We start from the raw sequence: 19,227 nt of genomic DNA on the forward strand, positions 1-19,227 counted from the left end.
CATCTGCTGGACATATTTAATAGTGCAATGATAAATCCTGAGCATTTATTTTCAATGAGATCAGCAATTTTGCACAAATATGTCATCATACATATACATTTCAATAAACACACCTTCCTGATAAAATCTACATTTTCAGATACAAATAAAAAATTATTTCATAATTTTCATAATCTGTTACAATCTCAGCGGTGTTTAAAAAAAATAAAAATAAACTAGAGACATGTACACATTTTAATTTGTTTGTTTTATTAGTGCTACAATCATTACATGGGACAGAGGCATTTTTCCATATAAAGCATGTTACATTTCAATATAATATATAGCTTTTGATTAATATACCAACTTAATCTATACTATATTATAGAAATGTGTTTAAATCAATTAATTCATTGTGAATTATTCAGTCTCTGTATACAGCACTCCCAAAGCACCTGAAAAGCACTTCAGAAGCTCCGAAACACAGGCGTGTAACCGCTTCTTCGGCCGCTAGCGGGAGTTAAAAGGGTCCCACTAGTGTCCGAAAAGGGCAGCTAATGCTCCGCAAAAACAAACAAATAGAATGGACTGTAATGCTTTTGCTGACATCACTAGCAATACTAATACTCTTTGACAGTATGAAATAATCTATAGGCCTGGGCAATTTGCTGATAAACCTACATGTAATCACTCTATTTAGCCTTAGCAGGAGCTCAGAGTGACCCAAGGAAGACTTTTATAGTCAAAATTGTATACTTCAGATATGGTCCTCAGTCACAAGGGGCAATTTTGATCCATGCCCCATGCAGGGCCATGCTTACCTGAACAGGGACGCACAAGTGTTCTGTGTATTCCTGTGTGGGCAGTCCCATTCATGTCTATTTGGAGATGGCGGCTGCACGGACACAGCCACTGTGTCCCAATATGATATCTGTGTTGGTGCGGGTACATGTGGGTGTGTGTCCCGAACACACCCTAGGTGCATTCCAGGCCTTTTACCCGCACATATGTCTAATTGGGAGCAGCGCTGTGACCGCTGGCACAGGGATGCATGCAACACCTGAACACCTGTGCACATGGCACTTGACAGGGCACGGATCAAATCACGTTGTGTGAACAAAGCTTTATGAACTCTTTAAAAAAAAGTTAAAGCTCATTCCAACAACTACTGGAAGGAAGGGTTAATAGAGCATGCATCACACCACCTTACTGATCTTCCAGATCTCTCAATAACATAACATTACACACCTGCTATGTTGCAGTACCAAGAAAAGCTAATGACTGCAAAGGTCAAACAATGCAAGGTATTCAGTCTCCTAAGTGATCTGCTCATAAAGTGCTGACGTGCTGATTAACATGCTGAAGTCCAACTAGAACTTGATATTTAACATTCAGTGGTGTGCTAAAGTAAATTGGAATTGGATGCCTTAAAGTGAGCCTGTCAGTGATCACAACTTAACATCAAAAAAAGAGTTCTTATCACAAGGTGCAAAATCTTACATGTAGCAACCCACAGCAATGAAACGGGATTTATTCTGTGTGTAATTTAGTAGCTGGGAATCAGAACTCCATATAGATTTAATGTAGTTGTATACCTTCACATATACCCAGTGACCTGACTGGCCTCAGGTGATACACAGATGAAAGAAATCCTCCTACACAATTAGTACCTGTCCATTTACAGCCATCTTTCCTCTACATCCATTCAAATTGCAGATTTTACACAGTATCTCTCAGCTCTGGAAAGCAGGGGGTGGAGAGCTGAAGTTACATCAGTGAGGGGAGCTCTGAAAGGTGATTGGAGGGAAGGGACACACCCCCTCCACACAACACAAAAGCAACAGATCTGAGGCCGTCAATAAACTGGAGATCCCACCCGTCACCATTTTTCTATTGGTGTCAGGAAAACTTGCCAGAAGTGGCTCATGCTGATAGCAGAGGAAAGACAGGGGACAGAAATGACACATATGCTTGGTCCACATATATGCGGTGCTAGAAACGCAGTGAATCCTGTGCATTTCCCACACCACATTGAAATCGAACAGCGTTCACGCGAACCACAGCACTTGTCAATGTTAACAACACCTCAAAATGGTTCACAAAATGCAGTGCGATTGACAGAATCAGATTGCATAGGTGTTAACACTCATGCAATCTGATTCCAGTGCTGGGAAAAAATAAAAAAAATAAATAAAAAAAGGGTCCTGCACCTTTTTTGTGTGGATGCGGTGAAATTTGAGCCAAAGTAATGGCTCAAATCGCACCGCACAGACATCACATGTGATTTGCACAGGAATGCAGTGAGATTCCTATGTGAATCACATGCAATGTTTTGCACCGCATATATGTGAACTGAGCCCTAGTGCTCTGGATTGAGACAAGTACACACTATAGAGGAATATGGTTTGTCCAGATTTCATGTCTGAGGTTTACCAAAATATTAAAATGAATGATTATAAGGCTACACGGTCACTTAAATTTAACACTTAGTACTAATATCATGACCAAAATCCTTTGTGCACACAGCGATTCATTTGACACACAATAAAAAGAAGTCTCAGACAATCCTAGTACGCTCACTGGTGTAGATGAAAGGAACTAGGTGGGAAGCCAAGGCCTTGATTCAGTGATAATCAGAGCAGGGAGGATCTCACCAGATGCATGGAAAAGGGGTTTGGAGCGTGCCAAAGTTACTTGCAGGCACTTTCCATTGTCTTAATGCGAGTTGAATTTTCCTTTGGCTAATGTTGCACATCTTGACAGGTTGGTTTAATAACTGCCTAGCGCACGCAGTGCGGAATACTAGTCAAATGAACCGACTGAATCAAATATTCAGTATATAAGTTCTGGACGGACAGGCAGTGTTGTAACCCAGTGCCTGGTATAAGAACAGCCACTGGTGAAGATGGTCTATGATCTGGTCAGCAGCCATTGTTCAATCCTCTCTTTTAGGTTGAGTATGGAAGTCAGAAGCTTCTTACTTCAGTAGGAAAAAAATATTTAAGTGTTGGTTAAAGTTATATTGTGCTAATCAATCTTTTTTGAATAGATGCCTGCCTGTCACGTTCCCCATCTTGCTTTGGGTCATCAATGTGGTATGTTGATAAGGAATTTACTGTGACATTCCTGATTTGTACTCTTATTCTAAGTATTTACCAAATACTATTCTGAGTGTACACCAAACGGTACACTGTACTGTGCATGGTTCCAGTCTCCAGAGGGCTGCAGCACCCATTACTTGCTGAGCCTATTCCAGAAATGTGTGCAATTAGAATACTGGCAAGTGACCTAAATTATTAAAGCCAGAGGGTGTGCATAGAAGCCAGGCAGCTAGCATTTTTTCAGAACGAAGCAACGGCAGCCATCATATTTCCCTTAGGTTTTACATAAAAAAAAAAAAATTGTATTGATTCCAGCTACACACATTTTTTTGTGAAGCTGGAGAAATTGCTTACTACTGATTTTACTGCATCATGTGTGAACGGTTATGTATCTTTTGGTTTTGAAACGTAATTTCCATCATGTGGACAGTGACAGCCAATCACAGGTTAGAACGAGTGAGCCAGTGGAACTCCTGTAAAAAAAAAAGAAAAATGGCGAAATTTAGTCTTCACCTCACCAGAATTGAAAAAAAATAAAAAAATAAAAGTGTGTGTTTGTGTGTGTCTCTCTCTCTCTATATATATATATTATATATCACACACATATATATATACATTTTTTAATAAAAATGTTGTCTCATATAGTTTTATACAAGTTACATTTTTTAACTGGCCAGGTTAAAAAAGTCATACAGATTGGCAGATTGAAGGAAAGCATACAAACACCGTTCAGCTAGTGCACGTTGCAAGAACAAACATAATCATTTTGCATCTGAATGATTTGTTGCTTAATTTGACCTTCTTTGTCAAACCAAATGCACCTCAATAAGGACCTTTATGGTATGAAAATATGCACTACAAAGCAAGTAAAAAAAAAAAAAAAAAAAAAAACAGTAGTTGATCTATATATTGGTTGTGCTTGTTGGGTTTATTACCGTAGTTAAAATGCATTAAATGTTATTTCTGATAAAAAATAAAATAAAAAAAGAAGAAATACAACCGTGGTCAATGGGCACCTGTAAACCTGCATTTGATATGCATGTACAATGCACGTCAAATGCAGCAAAAGAATGCCGACACACTAGCCCAAACACTTGGGTTAACACTTGAGCTACCATACCAATCCTTATGCCTAACATTTTAAAACAAATTTAAAGTGTACTTGGTAAACCTAGGAGGACAAAAAACACGTGTAAATCGTGCAGGGCTTTTATCCTGATCCTCAATTCACTACCCAGTCAGTCACTGACCTTGAACAAGCATGCAGTCATTAAGAGCGGACTTCCATACTGCTTGCTTGTTCCTAGGCAGCATATCACTAACTAGTAAAGCAAAGAAAGGGGTGGGGGTGACCGGCCTAAAGCTTGCACTTAAAAAATAAAAAAAAACACACACACACACACACACACACACACAATGGCAACTCTTATATTTATGTCTTTTCAAGCCTGCTTTAAGACACTATATTGTTCCTTCACTAGCTTACAATTGGCTTCATGGAGGGAAAAGTACTTTAAGGCCCAACTCCTGCTTCAAGGTTTTCAGTTAAATCACAGTACCCTCCTTGCAGCATTAACACGGTTATTAGATCCTGCCGACATGGCAGTAGCTTCTGTTCCTGCCCTGCATGGCCCAGGCTGCTCAGCATCCTTGCCATCACAGACTTGACCCATGTTTTAGCACTAGAGGGAGCTGTCACTACAGTGCTGGCTTTCTCTGAATTAGCGATGCTAGGGGCATTAATCACAGACTGTCCTTGGTCACACCCATAAGCATTCCCCTATCCCGCCCTCTGCCCTTGTAGCATTCACATTTCTAGCTATCTTTGTGCAATCTGTGCAGAGCTCTCTTCCATTCTGCACATCTCTTCAGAGCTCTCTTCCATTCTGCACATCTCTTCAGAGCTCTCTTCCATTCTGCACATCTCTCTACATGCCATCTGCCCTGGTCACACTGACATAATGGCACAATTACTCTCCTTCCACCAAGTACAGTTGCTGAAGTAATCAAAGAGCCATACGACAGAATAAAAATGCACTTTTAAAATACACTTAAAGGACAAGTTAACCTTTGATAACATGTTACATGTTCCACACGCTTTTACGGATGGATTGCCTGTCCATGGTACAACAAAGGGCGTTTGTATAGAAAAATAGAGACATCTTTCCTCCTTACCCGGACTGACCAAGGTGATCCAGCATGATATAGTGACGGAACCTGGGGTTTGCATAAATCTAAAGCCATCCCAGAGGCCAGGCGAGAGGTAGTCGCGAAGGAAATCAAAAATATGTTAGAGTTGGACGTGATAGAAGAGTCCCATAGTGATTGGTCGAGCCCCATAGTGCTGGTCCCAAAACCCGATGGCACTATCAGGTTTTGTAACGACTTTGGTAAACTCAACAGTGGGTCCAAGTTTGATGCATACCCTATGCCTCGGGTCAACGAACTCGTGGAGAGGTTGGGACAGGCTCGCTACATAACAACCCTAGACCCAACGAAAGGTTATTGGCAAATACCGCTAACTGAATCGACTAAGGAGAAGACTGCCTTTTCCACTCTTGAGGGCTTGTTTCAGTACAAGTGGATGCGTTTTGGTCTGCATGGGGCCCCTGCATCGTTCCAGCGAATGATGGACAAAACTTTGAGACCACATCGCCCGTATGCAGCCTTTTTTTTTCCACCCACAGCCCAGACTGAAAGTCACACCTGCCCCAAGTACAGGCAGTGATAGATTCCCTTAGGGAAGCGGGTTTCACGGCCAACCCCCAAAAAAAGTGCCATAGGCCTGAAGGAAGCCAAATAACTTGGAGACTGGTCAAGCCTCAGTCCAATAAGACTGAGGCAATTTAAAAATGGCCGCAACCGGTAAACAAGAAACAAGTTTGGGCCTTCCTGGGCATTACAGATGGTTTATACCCAACTCTGCCACCATTGCTGCCCCTCTGACCGATCTGACGAAGTGTAGAGGGTCGGTCATGGTCAAATGGAATCCTGAAGCTGAGGAGGCGTTTCAGAAATTAAAGCAGGCCCTATGTGTACTACCGGTGCTGGTGAACCCGGTCTTCACGAAGGGGTTCGTGGTACAGACAAACGCCTCTGAGGTGGGCCTAGAGGCTGTACTATCCCAGAACAGAGATGGCGAGGAGGATCTGGTTGTATACCCGAGCCGAAAACTGAACAAGCATGAAAAAAACCCAGAAAACCTATGCCATTGTTGAGAAGGAGTTTCTCGCTATTAAATGGGCCTTAGACTCCCTGAAATATTATTTGTTGGGGAGGTCATTTAAGCTGGTCACCGACCATGCTCCCCTAAAGTGGATGTGCGACAACAGGGAGATAATGTCAGAGAATCACCAGACTTCAACGTCGGCACTTCCCCGTGCGCCTGCGGGGAAGAGCTGCACAACGACGCACGCATATGCGTGATACGATACAATGTCGTACACGCATGTGCAAACCTATGCACATGGCTATGGGCCTTACCTGATTGGCCTGACAGGCCTATAAAAGGCATCAATGTGCTCTGTGTCTTTGCTGGTTTGTCTACTCAGCTCACCTGTGTTCTTGTTTCCTGTTCCTGTTGACCACTTCCTGTTGTGACCCGGATTGCTTGAAGACTACTCTGATTCTCTCCTGATCTGACCCCTGGCTTGTTAAATGGACTTCCTGCTCGTAGCCTTGCCGACTCCCGGACTGATACCCGTGTTTGACCCTCGGCCTGCCTCTGGAATATCCCCTGTTTTCTGCACTTAGCCTTGCTGGCTCACGGACTGTTACCTGTGTTTGACCCACGGCCTGCCTCTGGAATATCCTCTGTCTCACAGACTGATACCTGTGTTTGACCCTCGGCCTTCACTCCAGGTGTTAGAACCCCTGGCAGGCATTTACTTCTTCCTTCAGAAGACCTTCTGCATACTAGTCACCTGCTGCCAACCCGTGCCTCTCCGTGCCCTGTACCCACTGTTCCACCCTCAGGGGTACTGTGCACCCAGCTACAAGGGAAGCCGCTCTCAGCACTTTGGCTTTGGTGAGTACCTGACAGATAAATGGCCACGTGACAAGATGGTTCCTGGCTTTAAAGCCCTTTAAGTTTACAGTAGAGCATAGGCCGGGCAAGCTCCAAAACAATGCGAATGCCCTCTCCCGCATGCACTGTATGCTTGGGACAAGTGCTCAGCCGCAGGGGCAAGATTTGTGACAGTATGTGAGGAAGTAATGGATAACTATATTTTACCTTGCATGCGCTCTGTTATAAGAGACTGAACCGGAATCCGCGCTGGATCTTGTGGTCCACCTGAGTCCACGCTCAGGTGGACTTTAAATGAGCAGGAAGAGAGTACAGGAGAGCTCTGTCTTGAGACTCAGAAGGGAATCTGATTGAGAGCTCTGTTTGGACTTAAGAAGGTTTGCTTTACCACACGTTTTGTGGGTGTCGAGGACCAGCCCCACACCGTACAGAGAAGAAGTCTGCTGTATAGTTTCGCCCCGGACGGCAAGGATTTGCTTTATTATTTATTTGTTTCTTTTCATTATTGTGCATACCTCTGCTAAATAAACCAGACAACCTGCCAGATTTTAAAGAAATTGCCTGCACGCTGACCCTTTTCCCCCCAGAAAAAGGTGAACTCCATGAGCTAATCTCACAATATTATATTTAATATATATATATATATAAAAAAAAAAAAAATTATATTATATTATATTATATATATATATATATATACACACATATATATATACATATACATATACACACACACACACACTTTTATGGTCGAAGCCCTTTAACCGGGATGAATGTGAACCACATGAACGCGCCACAAGACTTACATCATAAAATGGACCTGAAGTGTGCCCTGGCAAAAACATTCAGGTAGGGTTGAAAGCACTTTACTGGTTTAGTGTTATTTACGGTTTGTCTTGAAAAGACGGATGTCGACACCCAGGGTCAGATTGCTGGGTTTTGAATACTGCGAGGTGGAGAATGAAAATGATCTTGGAAGCGAGCCAGGCGACGTCTACACAGTACCTGAGCGGCAGGGCTATTACTGGTAAACTCGCTTAGGCTGCAGAAACGGCAGTAGGCCAGGTAAATGGCCACTTGAATGACCAAGCTGGCCAAATGGGGAACGAGTGGATGAATGACATGTCTCTGAAGATGGAACTCGTGATGGGCAAGCATTTGGAGTTGGCTATGGGCTGCTGCTTCTGAATGCCGCATGGAAATGGCTCGGATGGCATGGGTTGCAAAGGAGGATGGCTTGCTTTGCGAGATCCTGTAAGGCCAGGAATTGTTGGATGCCGGCTAAGTATATGATGATGTTGTGTGATAGAGCCAACTTAGTGTGGCAATATGAAATGAAAGCTAGTATGTGCTTGGTGACTGTTAACCTTGCCATGGGACAGGATGCCAGAAACTTGCAAAAGGCATTCCAAGCTGTGTGGTAGGCCTTCAGTGTGTTGCGGGATAAGGACTGATTGGTGACCTGGGTCACGCTGTGAGGGTACTGCTTTAACCCAATGTCAGCTGAGACAAAGGTGGGATAAGAGATGACGTTGGGTCGGCTCCGGGTTTCTGATGGAAAGATGAAATTGAGTTTAAAAAGAGACAGTGCATCTGTTGTGACGATGCACTTGCCCTGAATGTATGTGCAGTGCACATGGAACCGATGCTGCAGGGATAATTGTACCAGCCTGCATAGGAAGGATATAACAGGGAGTGACTTGAACCTGCCATTGTTAACGACATCGGCCATGGCCTCGTTGTCAGGTATGGCCCCAGACGTGAGCGGCTGCCACGATCGGGTATAGCTCGAAATGAGGAAGACTGGATGAACCCAGGGATTAGGAGCATCTTCTGAGGCCACGGTCCTGCAAACCAATGATGGCCAAAAAATGCACTGAAGCCTGTGGAGGCTGCGGTATACGTTACTATCTGCAGTGATAAAGGCAATAGTGAAGGTATAAACATGGAATTACCATTCCAACTAGTAAGGAACTCATCCTACATAGACTAGACACAGCAGCAGTAGCGGATTTGTCTAAGGATTTGATCGGGTCCTGTGTCTGAGAGAGCAAGAGGCGCGAAATAAAAGATTATCCCTGGGGAATAATTCTCATTGCGAAGTTGAGCATCCCTAAGAGGGATTGAAGCCATTTCTTAGCACACCCCTGTGCACAGGTAGTCATGAAGAACCGACCTGATACGAATCGGTTTGGGGGGGGGGGGGGGGGCTGGCAGGCTGGCCTGTATGGAGCGAGTGTCAAGGTTGACCCCAAGGAAGGTGAGAGAGTGTGCTGGGCCTTCCAATTTGCATTCTGATATGGGCACAATGACCCAAACACCACTCTTAACCTATCTAGGTCCACTGGGGGCACACTGGGCTGTTCGATTAGCAGGAAGTCATCTGGACAATAAATTACCATCTGGCACTGTGTGCCAGAATCCAAGTGAGGGACTGTGCTAATGTGTCAAAGAGCCACAGGTTGTTTTTTGTTTTTTTGTTTTATTTTTTAAGAGCTGAAGGTCAGTTTAGTGGTGAAGTAATATGACTCTTAATTTAATGCCGTGCCAGCACCAGAGGAACGGTTGGATGGGTAGAAGCTTACATGCGTCTGATATGTCAGGTTTAGAGAGCAAGGCGCTTGTGCCTATTTTGAAAATGGCCTGGATCGCCATGTCGACTGAAGCGTATTTCAAGGACAATTCCTCTGAAGGAATTAAGGAATTTAATCTTAGGATGTGGGAAGAATGAGGCGCAGGCAGCTCGTACACAAAACAAAATTTTTATGTGAAGCTGAGAAATGGCCGAGGACTTGGACTGAAGAGATGCCAGCTGGGAGCTGGGCCAGTCTGTTGCTGGTGGTGGTAGGAGGAGCCTGAAGAGCTCAGCTTTCCTGACTGTAGCAGGGAAGGGCAAGCCCCTACGCCTTAGTTCCGCTGTTAACTTGGGGATCGTCCATCCCCTGAGGGACTGCACGCTGCCGTTCTCTGAAACCGGAGAGGGTGACAGAGGGGCAAACGCAAGGTTTTCGCCGCCGGCCTGTGAAATGGCGCTGGCTGACTTTTGCCCTAATTGTGAAGTCCTGGTTTTTGAGGTCGAAAGCTCAGGTTGACCGGAACCTGGGGGAATAACGTCCAACCTGGTGCAGGATGGAACTACCTCAACTCAACTGACCTAGAGGAGAAATGACAGACAACGGAGTGTGGCTTTATGCCATTAGAAGTAGGGTTGTCATGTCATCCCTTTAATCCAGGACACACATTACACAGGTTCTGTGGCTGATTAAGATGGTAATTAAACTCACTTGGTGCCTTATCTGCATTAAATCAGCCTTTAGAACCTGTGTAATTAATATGTGTCCTGGATTAAAGGGATGATGTGGCAACCCTAATTATAAGGTGAATGAGTGGACGGGTCAGGCGACTTTAAGATGAGTTTATAACGACTGCAAGGGAAACCTTATCGGGAAGTGAACGATGGTTAAACGAAATTTGAAACCATGAATGGAATTTGAAGGAAAACAGCTTTGAGAACAGTTAGTCTGAAGCTATGTGAGCCGATGTGCCTTGTTGCGTCCGGATTCGAACTGGACCGTAAGGTGAGTCGTACTGAGGGGTGTCTGTCAATGACGTGACAAATCATACAGTTATCTGAATTTAAAAGCAAACCATTGCGTTGCTGATACGACCTACATTGAACAACAGTAGAGCATATGACGGGATAAAAGAAACAAAAATGCACAAATGACCTGACACAAAGCGACTGCCGGACCTAAGGAGAACATGACAGACCATATACGAAATAAGACCACTGAATGATTGAAGTGATGGCGACACAAATACCGAACTGGAATATGGGATGAAATGAGGGCGGAATGAGCGAAATTATGCGAAAACGAATCAGAGTGCTGCTAAAGTGACTGGACTCGGATTGGCGTGTTGGGTATATGAAATGAAAATGACTGAAATGTGCGCCACGACAGAGGCACGAATCAGTTGTAACTGTGAATTGACAGTGAACCGGACTGTGGAATACAGGATGAAATGAGGGCGAAATGAAACAAGCGAAATTATTAATTTCTTTTTTCTTTTTTTTAATGAAATGATTGCCATGACAGAGGCATGAATTGGTGTGTTGCAACAGTGACTGACAGCAAACCTGTGGAACAGGAAATAACAATGGCTAACACGAGTCAACGTGAATTAGTGCATCGCAGATGTGACTGAATTCGAATCATAGTGAAGGGTATACGAAATGTAACAAATGAAATGATTTGCCATGACAGAGGCACGGATCAGTGTGCCGTGATTGCGACTGACAACAAACTGGACTGTGTAGCATGGAATGAAATGACTAGAACGAGTGGGTACAAATCTGTGCGTAGCAGATGCGACTGGATTCAAATCGAGGTGAAGGGTATGTTAAATGTGATAAATTAAATGATTTGCCATGATAGAGGCAAGAATTGGTGTGTCACTATAACGACTGACAGTGAACCTGTCTATGGAACAGGAAATAATGACTAACACAAGTCGACATGAATTTGTGCGTCACAGATGCGGCTGAATTCGAATCGTAGTGAAGGGTATGTAAAAAATGAAATGATTTGCCATGACAGAGGCACGAAGTGTGTGCATCAATTTGCGAGCGTGAAATGCATGAGATGGAATGACTAGCACGAGTCGACACCAATCAGTATGTCGCAGGCGCAACTGTATTCGAATCTGAGTGAATCCTGAAATGCGTCGGGATTAATAATGAAGGAACTGTATTTACATGATCCAATTATGCTCTTTGTTTTCATGTATTCGATTTATGGTGATGTATGCACCACATCTTTTATACGAACAATATTTCTATTTTCTCATACTCTGTTATTGGTTAGTTGCCCTTAAAGTCCCATAGTGCTTTCATTGGGGGGGGGGTACTCCCTATACATACATTTCTGATATCGGGATGTTGGCAACCTCTGGGTCTACTTGGGTGGATTTTTACAATTATGAAATGATAGACAGTGTGCTTAAAGAGGAAGTGAACCCTCATGGGTTTACTTCTTCTTTGTCTCCCTGCAAAGGTAAAGCATAATGGGCTACTACGCTTCGCATAGTAGCCCATTAGGTGTCACTTACCTGACACAGGAGCCAGCGATTTCTTTTACAAAGGTTTTTATTGCAAATGAAGTATAACAAAAGTGTACAAAAAAAAAATTACTGGTTGGAGCCAGCGATTTCACCACTGTCCCCTGTAGTACGGAGCTTCAATCTTCTTCCGGGCTTCGCTTCTCCGGGCACTCACAGCCCCCGGAGCAGCGATGAAGTCACTCCCGCGCATGAGATATTTCTTGGACCTACAGGTAAGCCTTAATCTAAGCTTACCTGTAGGTCAAAGTGGTTTGTAAGGGTTTACAACCACTTTAAGTGAAATGGGCCTACTACGTGGCGTGAAACAACAAGGTATGAGAATGTACGAATGAAACCGATGAAAAAACAGCTAGTGTTTGTGCTCACAAACCAAGCCACTAGTTTGTGTTTTGCAAGAGACCAAAATAAGGCTGCATACGGAGACTTAACGATTGACTCGCAAGTTCCGTAGCTGGGTTTTGGTGAAACAGTATCTGTTTTAACGATGCATGAAATGAAGAACCGATATACAAACCCTACCTGTGACAGTTGAGCAAGATACGATCTACAAAAACCATGAACAGAGAACCAAAAGCCTCTGGAAGCTGGAAGTTCAGACACGCAACTCACAAACACCAAATGAGTTGGAAGAGTCGGCCTAGCGGCGTAACGAATTACGCCCAGGAACCGACAAAGACCACAGATGAATGGGCTGCTTAAATAAACCCCCCCCCCCCCCCCCCGACTCCTCCCATAAACTCAGGCCACCATACTGGATAGAGAGAGATTTTATATAATATATAATTACATGTACACACAAACACACACACACACACACACTATCTTACAAAAGTGAGTACACCCCTCGCATTTTTGTAAATATTTTATTATATCTTTTTATGTGACAACACTGAAGAAATTACACTTTGCTACAATGTAAAGTAGTGAGTGCACAGCTTTTTATAACAGTGTAAATTTGCTGTCCCCTCAAAATAGCTCAACACACATCCATTAATATCTAAACCGCTGGCAACAAAAGTGAAAACGTCCAAATTGTGCCCAAAGTGTCAATATTTTGTGTGGCCACCATTATTTTGCAGCACTGCCTTCACCCTCTTGGGCATGGAGTTCACCAGAGCTTCACAGGTTGCCACTCGAGTCCCCTTCCACTCCTCCATGATGACATCACAGAGCTGGTGGATGTTAGCGACTGTGTGCTCCTCCACCATCCTTTTGAGGATGCCCCACAGATGCTCAATAGGGTTTAGGTCGGGAGACATGCTTGGCCAGTACATCACCTTTACCCTCAGCTTCTTTAGCAAGGCAGTGGTCATCTTTGAGGTGTGTTTGGGGTCATTATTTTGGAATACTGGCCTGCAGCCCAGTCTCCGAAGGGAGGGGATCATGCTCTGCTTCAGTATGTCACAGTACATGTTGGCATTCATGGTTCCCTCAATGAGATGTAGTTGCCCGGTGTTGACAGGACTCATGCAGCCCCAGACTATGACACTTTCGCCACACATGCTTGACACCATCTGAATCAAATAAGTTCCAGTGCTTAGTCTGTCTTCAGCAAACCGTTTTTGGGCTTTCTTGTGCATCATCTTTAGAAGAGGCTTCCTTCTGGGATGACAGCCATGCAGACCAATTTGATGCAGTGTGCGGCATGTAGTCTGAGCACTGACAGGCTGATCCCCCCCCCCCCTTCAATCTCTGCAGCAATGCTGGCATCACTCATATGTCTTTTTCCCAAAGACTGCCTCTGGATATGATGCTGAACACGTGCACTCAACTTCTTTGGTAGACCATGGCGAGGCCTGTTCTGAGTAGAACCTGTCCTGTTAAAACGCTGTATGATCTTGGCCACCTTGCTACAGCTCAGTTTCAGGATCTTGGCAATCTTGTAGCTTAGGCCATCTTTATGTAGAGCAACAATGTTTTTTGTTCATATCCACAGAGTTCTTTGCCATGTGGTGCCATGTTAAACTTCCAGTGACAAGTATGAGCGAGTAAGAGCGATAACGCCAAATTGAACACACCTGCTCCCCATTCACACCTGAGACCTTGTAACACTAATGAGTCACATGACACCGGGGTTGGGGGGGGGTAATGGCTAATTTTCACTTAGGGGTGTACTCACTTTTGTTACCAGCAGTTTAATGGCTATGTTTTGAGTTATTTTGAGGGGACAGCAAATTTATACTGTTATACACTCAATATTTTACATCATAGCAAAGTGTCAGTTATTCAGTGTTGTCCCATGAAAAGGTATAATAAAATAGTTACAAAAATGTGAGGGTGTATTCACTTTTGTGAGATACTGTGAATGTATGTATGTATGTACGTGTAATTTATATATTTATAAATCCTCGATTAATCGTTAATTTTTTTGATCGATCAAACTCACCTCTCCGCCGGCTTCTGGGTCTTCAGGGAGTTCCGTCAGAGATCCGGTGACGTCACGGACATAGACTTCACAGGACCCCTCCCCCTTCCCCAAGTGCCTCCATCTTCTAATGAAGGGAAGGGGGGGGGGAGAAGTCCGGAGATGTTGAAGTTCTGATTGAACGTAATGCGTACAGGGGAGGAGCTACGCATGACGTCACCCGCTGCTGCCCTACGAAACTAACACGATTGTCGGCTTTACATGCTGTGTTTTTATCATCTTTATGTGAGTAGCTTGTGTTTGAACACAAAAATGAAATCTTATACTTAAGCGGTGAGCACTTAGATCTTTTCTTTCTACCCATGTCCTGGCGTCCTTGCTGAGATCTAAAGAGACGCGAGAGAAAAGTTTATGGTCTGTGTTAACCCTTTTGATACCCGCTTGCATGACCACCTGTTTGCACAGGGGTCCATGCCATAAGGTAAGAGTGATTACGGATTAGTTAGACTAGAGGTGGAGGGATTGTCACGCTACTGTGGAAAAAAAATTACTTACGCCAGTGCTACAGTTTGAATTTAAAACGTATTTGTGTGAACTGTGAAGTTAAGTCATGGATTGTGGAAACTAACTAGTGTTGGGTGATTGTATATATAGTGTATACCACAATTACCACTGACTAATGCAGTGTGGCAATGCAAGGAGATCAGCTAAAAGTTAGATCTGTATGTGCATTATAATTAATCAAAATTAGTCGATTTCAAAAAAACAATTAATCGAACATGAACATTTTAATCAGGAACAGCCTTAAATTATATTATATTATATATATATATATATATATATATATATATATATATATATATATATATATATATATATATATACACATATATACATATACATATACATACACACACACACACATACACACAGAAATGGGGACACAAACATATAGTGGGGTTTTCTCAAAAGTGGAAATACGCAGTTTTATCAGAAACCCTAAATTCTGGCAAAGCTGTGGTGGAACTGGGATTTAAAAGAAAAGCATCTAAACTCTGTAAATGTAAAATAGAAAGGGCATCAGTTTATTTTTGCCCCTTATCACATAGTTCAACCTTGCAAGAGTGTGTTTGGATGCTCAGGATGGGAGAAGAGCTTTGGTAAGCACAGCATCACTGATAAATTAGAGAGTGCACAAGGCGTTTTGCTTATGAACACTACAGTATTAGATTCTGTAGTAAATGCATGGAAAGGGCACCTACAGTTACAGTATCAGGAGCTCTTACAATCAGATGGATGGTGTTCCCAGAAATAGAGGTATTTAACTGAGTTACCTGCTTCTTCCTGTCCGACTGAGGATCTATCATGACATTGATCAGAGATGGAAGATGTTTCTCAGAGAAGCTGGCTTTCAGCGCCTTCTGCAGTTCCTCAGGTGTCCGCACAAAGTATCCTTTCCCACCAAATGCTGTCATTACCTGCTCATAATGGGCATTCGGAATTAAAGAAACAGGAGGTGTGCTAATGAAAAGAAAACAAAAATTAGGAAAATGTGGCGGCACAAGATTGGTTTTCTCTAGAATTCAAATAAATGCAGAAAAAGTTTTGAAAAAGGAAGCCAATCAAGAGAGTGAGCTGAGGGCGGTAAAACAGTACATTCTTTCACAAAATAGGGTGAGAACATTGGATCCAAATAGGGACCTTTATGTTCTACATTTTTAAAATGGTATAATACACTGTATATATAGGTAATGTATATAGATTGATTAGACACCCAAGCCAACTTTATCAGGTACATCCAATTTAAACTTTGAATCCTGAGGTTACAATGGTCTCAGTATCACAGCTACAGCTAACCTCCTGAGATTTTCACACACTACCTCTAATAGGTCTACCAAAAGAACAAGAAACATACAATAAGAAGTAAATATCTGGATAACACAAATTTGTGTTAACCACTTCAGCCCCGGAGGATTTTAACCCCTTCCTGACCAGAGCACTTTTTACAATTTGGCGCTGCGTCGCTTTAACTGACAACTGTGTGGTCGTGCGACGCTGTACCCAAACAAAATTTGCGTGCTTTTTCCCCCACAAATAGAACTTTCTTATGGTGGGATTTGATCACCTCTGCGGTTTTTATTTTTTGCGCTATAAACAAAAAACGGAGTGACCATTTTGAAATAAAGTATATATTTTTTACTCTTTGCTATAAATAAAAATATACCTAAAAATGTTTTTAAAAAAACAAAAAAATTCTTCAGCAGTTTAAGCCATACATTATATATATATATATTTTATTCTTCTACATATTTTTGTAAAAAATTAACTAAAAAAAAAAAAAATACACAAAAAGCGTATATTGATTGATTTGTGCAAAAGTTATAGCGTCTGCAAACTATGGGAAAGATTTATTGTTTATTTATTTATTTTTTACTAGTAATGGCGGTGCTCTGCGATTTAATGGTGCTGCAACGGACAGATCGGACACTTTTGGGATCACCGGCATTTATACAGCGATCAGTGTATAAATATGCACCGATTACTGTGTAAATGTCACTGGCAGGGAAGGGGTTAACACTAGGGGGCGATCAAGGGGTTAACTGTGTGTTCCCTGGGTGTGTTCTAACTGTATGGGGATAGGACTGACTAGGAGACAGATCGTTGTTCCTACTTAGTAGGAACACACGATCTGTCTCCTCTCCCCTGACAGGACAGGCTGACTGGCTCTCGTGCACGTGATCGGCGGCTATCATGACCGCCAGCCACGTGCAGCAGGCGTTTGCCCTCTGGTGGCTCTTAAAGGGAAACCCGTATATGTATGGCGAGTGAGGAGCAGGGTGGACCAGGCTGACTGTTTGTTTCCTGACAGAAGTGATCAGCAAGGAAATTATCAGCCAGAGGACACAGAGCGGCAGGGCCGGACTGCCCTGGTGCCACTTTGAGCTGAGGCTGCAGCGCTCCCATCCCTCTCTCTCCTCCTCTTGTGTATCATACACACAGCAGGCATCTTCCGCTGTGTCTCACGGAGCTGGGTCTGTGTTCGGTGGAGCAGTGTAACAAGGTCTCGCTCCCATAGACCGGCATTTGATGGGGCACAGTGAGGCTGCATCGATGGGCACAGTGAGGCTGCATCGATGGGCACAGTGAGGCTGCATTTGATGGGCACCGATATGGTTTATGTTAATATTGTTAAGTTGTTGTTAATATAATTTTTTTGGAACTTAATTCTGCTTCAACATTGTTGTGAAAAACAGTGTAATTTCATGAGATAATTTGCAAGGGAGTGTTTTTAGGGGCAGATTTAGGGGTGGGGCAACTGGTGGTGAGTAACTCTTAAGGCCTGGCTAGTGACTCAGGACATTTTGAGCCCTGTGCTAGTACATCTAACATTCATCACTCACCCCGGACCGACAATGCTGCTGTCCAAAGAGGCAGCTGTACTCTTTTATCCAGAGTGGGGGCACGCTAATACAGGAGGGTGTGTTATGGGTCAGATCACCAGGTGAAAACAGAGGGGGAAAAAAGCCAAAAAATAAAAAAACACTAATTCAGCCACCAAATCTAAGAATTGGTCAGTTACAAAATGACATTTTTTGCTTTACTATACATTTTAAAAGGCCATTTTCAGGAACTGAACCGTTTTTTTTTTTGTTTGTTTTTTATTTTTTTTTATACAAACCATAACCGCATTCTAATACTTACACTGAAGCTGGGTCTCCAGCCTTTAGCATGTCATTCCAAGTGTCTTCATCAAACCCACTGTAAATCCCATTATTATTCACCACAATAATAATAATGGGTAGATTATGCCTGGGAATAAAATAAATAATTTGATTAATTGCATTATTCAAAAACATTTTGTTACTATTCAGGCTGAAAAAGTTTTAGCCTACAGTGGATGGTGGAAAATTCACTCACAGGCAACCTAGCCTCCAACACTGCAATACTGGCAGGCAAACTAGATGGAAGAACACAGAACTTTAAAAGTCAAGGGACCGGGTCTATCCTTCCCCCTGCAAAGTACTATGTTTAGTACTAAGTGGTAGGTATACTTTTAAGATAAAGATAAACCTATACCTGAAGAAAACGCCAACCATTTACCATTTGGGCGTTGCACATAAAATGGGTGGGAGGACATTTTAAAACAGTATCTCCTTTCGGGTGCTCATGCGTACCATCTAGCATTCACATGAGAATCCCAATGTGTGTGCACTGTCCATTGCACAGTGCAGCTTACCAAATAAGCATACAGAGCCAATGAGAGTGGCTCTGTACCATGCCATCGCTGTGATCAATCACAGCAGTCTCACATGGTTTACACACTGGCTGCGGTTAGCAGCAGCTTTCAGTTTCATCTCATATAGCAATCACTGTGTGAGATGAAAAGGAAGTTCCTGATCACAGCAAGCACACAGTGAAAATAAAAGTGTAACCACTATCAAACACTGACATACACTTGTTGGATGCGCATGCGTTGGTGGAAAGAAGAATTGGTGCAAAAGAAGCATTGGTGTTTACAAGCCTACAGCTGTCTACAATCACAAACAGGTCAAGCCGTTTGCAGCTCTCTGGGTGTGAAAAAGCACAGGGAAATTATAGCTAGATGCACAGATGCCTAAAAATATTCATATGCATGA

The 19,227-nt window shown here is 43.0% G+C and overlaps 1 protein-coding gene across 1 annotated transcript in view; it reads right to left on the reverse strand.

Moving 5' to 3' along the window:
* Positions 1-228: 228 nt before the first annotated feature.
* Positions 229-19,227, reverse strand: part of HACL1 (2-hydroxyacyl-CoA lyase 1) — a 74,309-nt gene continuing 55,310 nt past the window's right edge. The window contains exons 15-17 of the mRNA XM_077491370.1: positions 18,293-18,400; positions 15,925-16,111; positions 229-3,553 (exon numbers count right to left, since the gene is read on the reverse strand). Coding sequence (XP_077347496.1) covers positions 3,521-3,553; positions 15,925-16,111; positions 18,293-18,400 — 328 coding nt within the window. The 3' untranslated portion in view covers positions 229-3,520. The remainder of the gene's footprint in view (positions 3,554-15,924; positions 16,112-18,292; positions 18,401-19,227) is intronic.

This window comes from Lithobates pipiens, unplaced genomic scaffold, assembly GCF_037356315.1.
Source record: "Lithobates pipiens isolate NorthernLeopardFrog02 unplaced genomic scaffold, aLitPip1_a1.2 Scaffold_19, whole genome shotgun sequence".
Classification (NCBI taxonomy): Eukaryota; Metazoa; Chordata; class Amphibia; order Anura; family Ranidae; genus Lithobates; species Lithobates pipiens.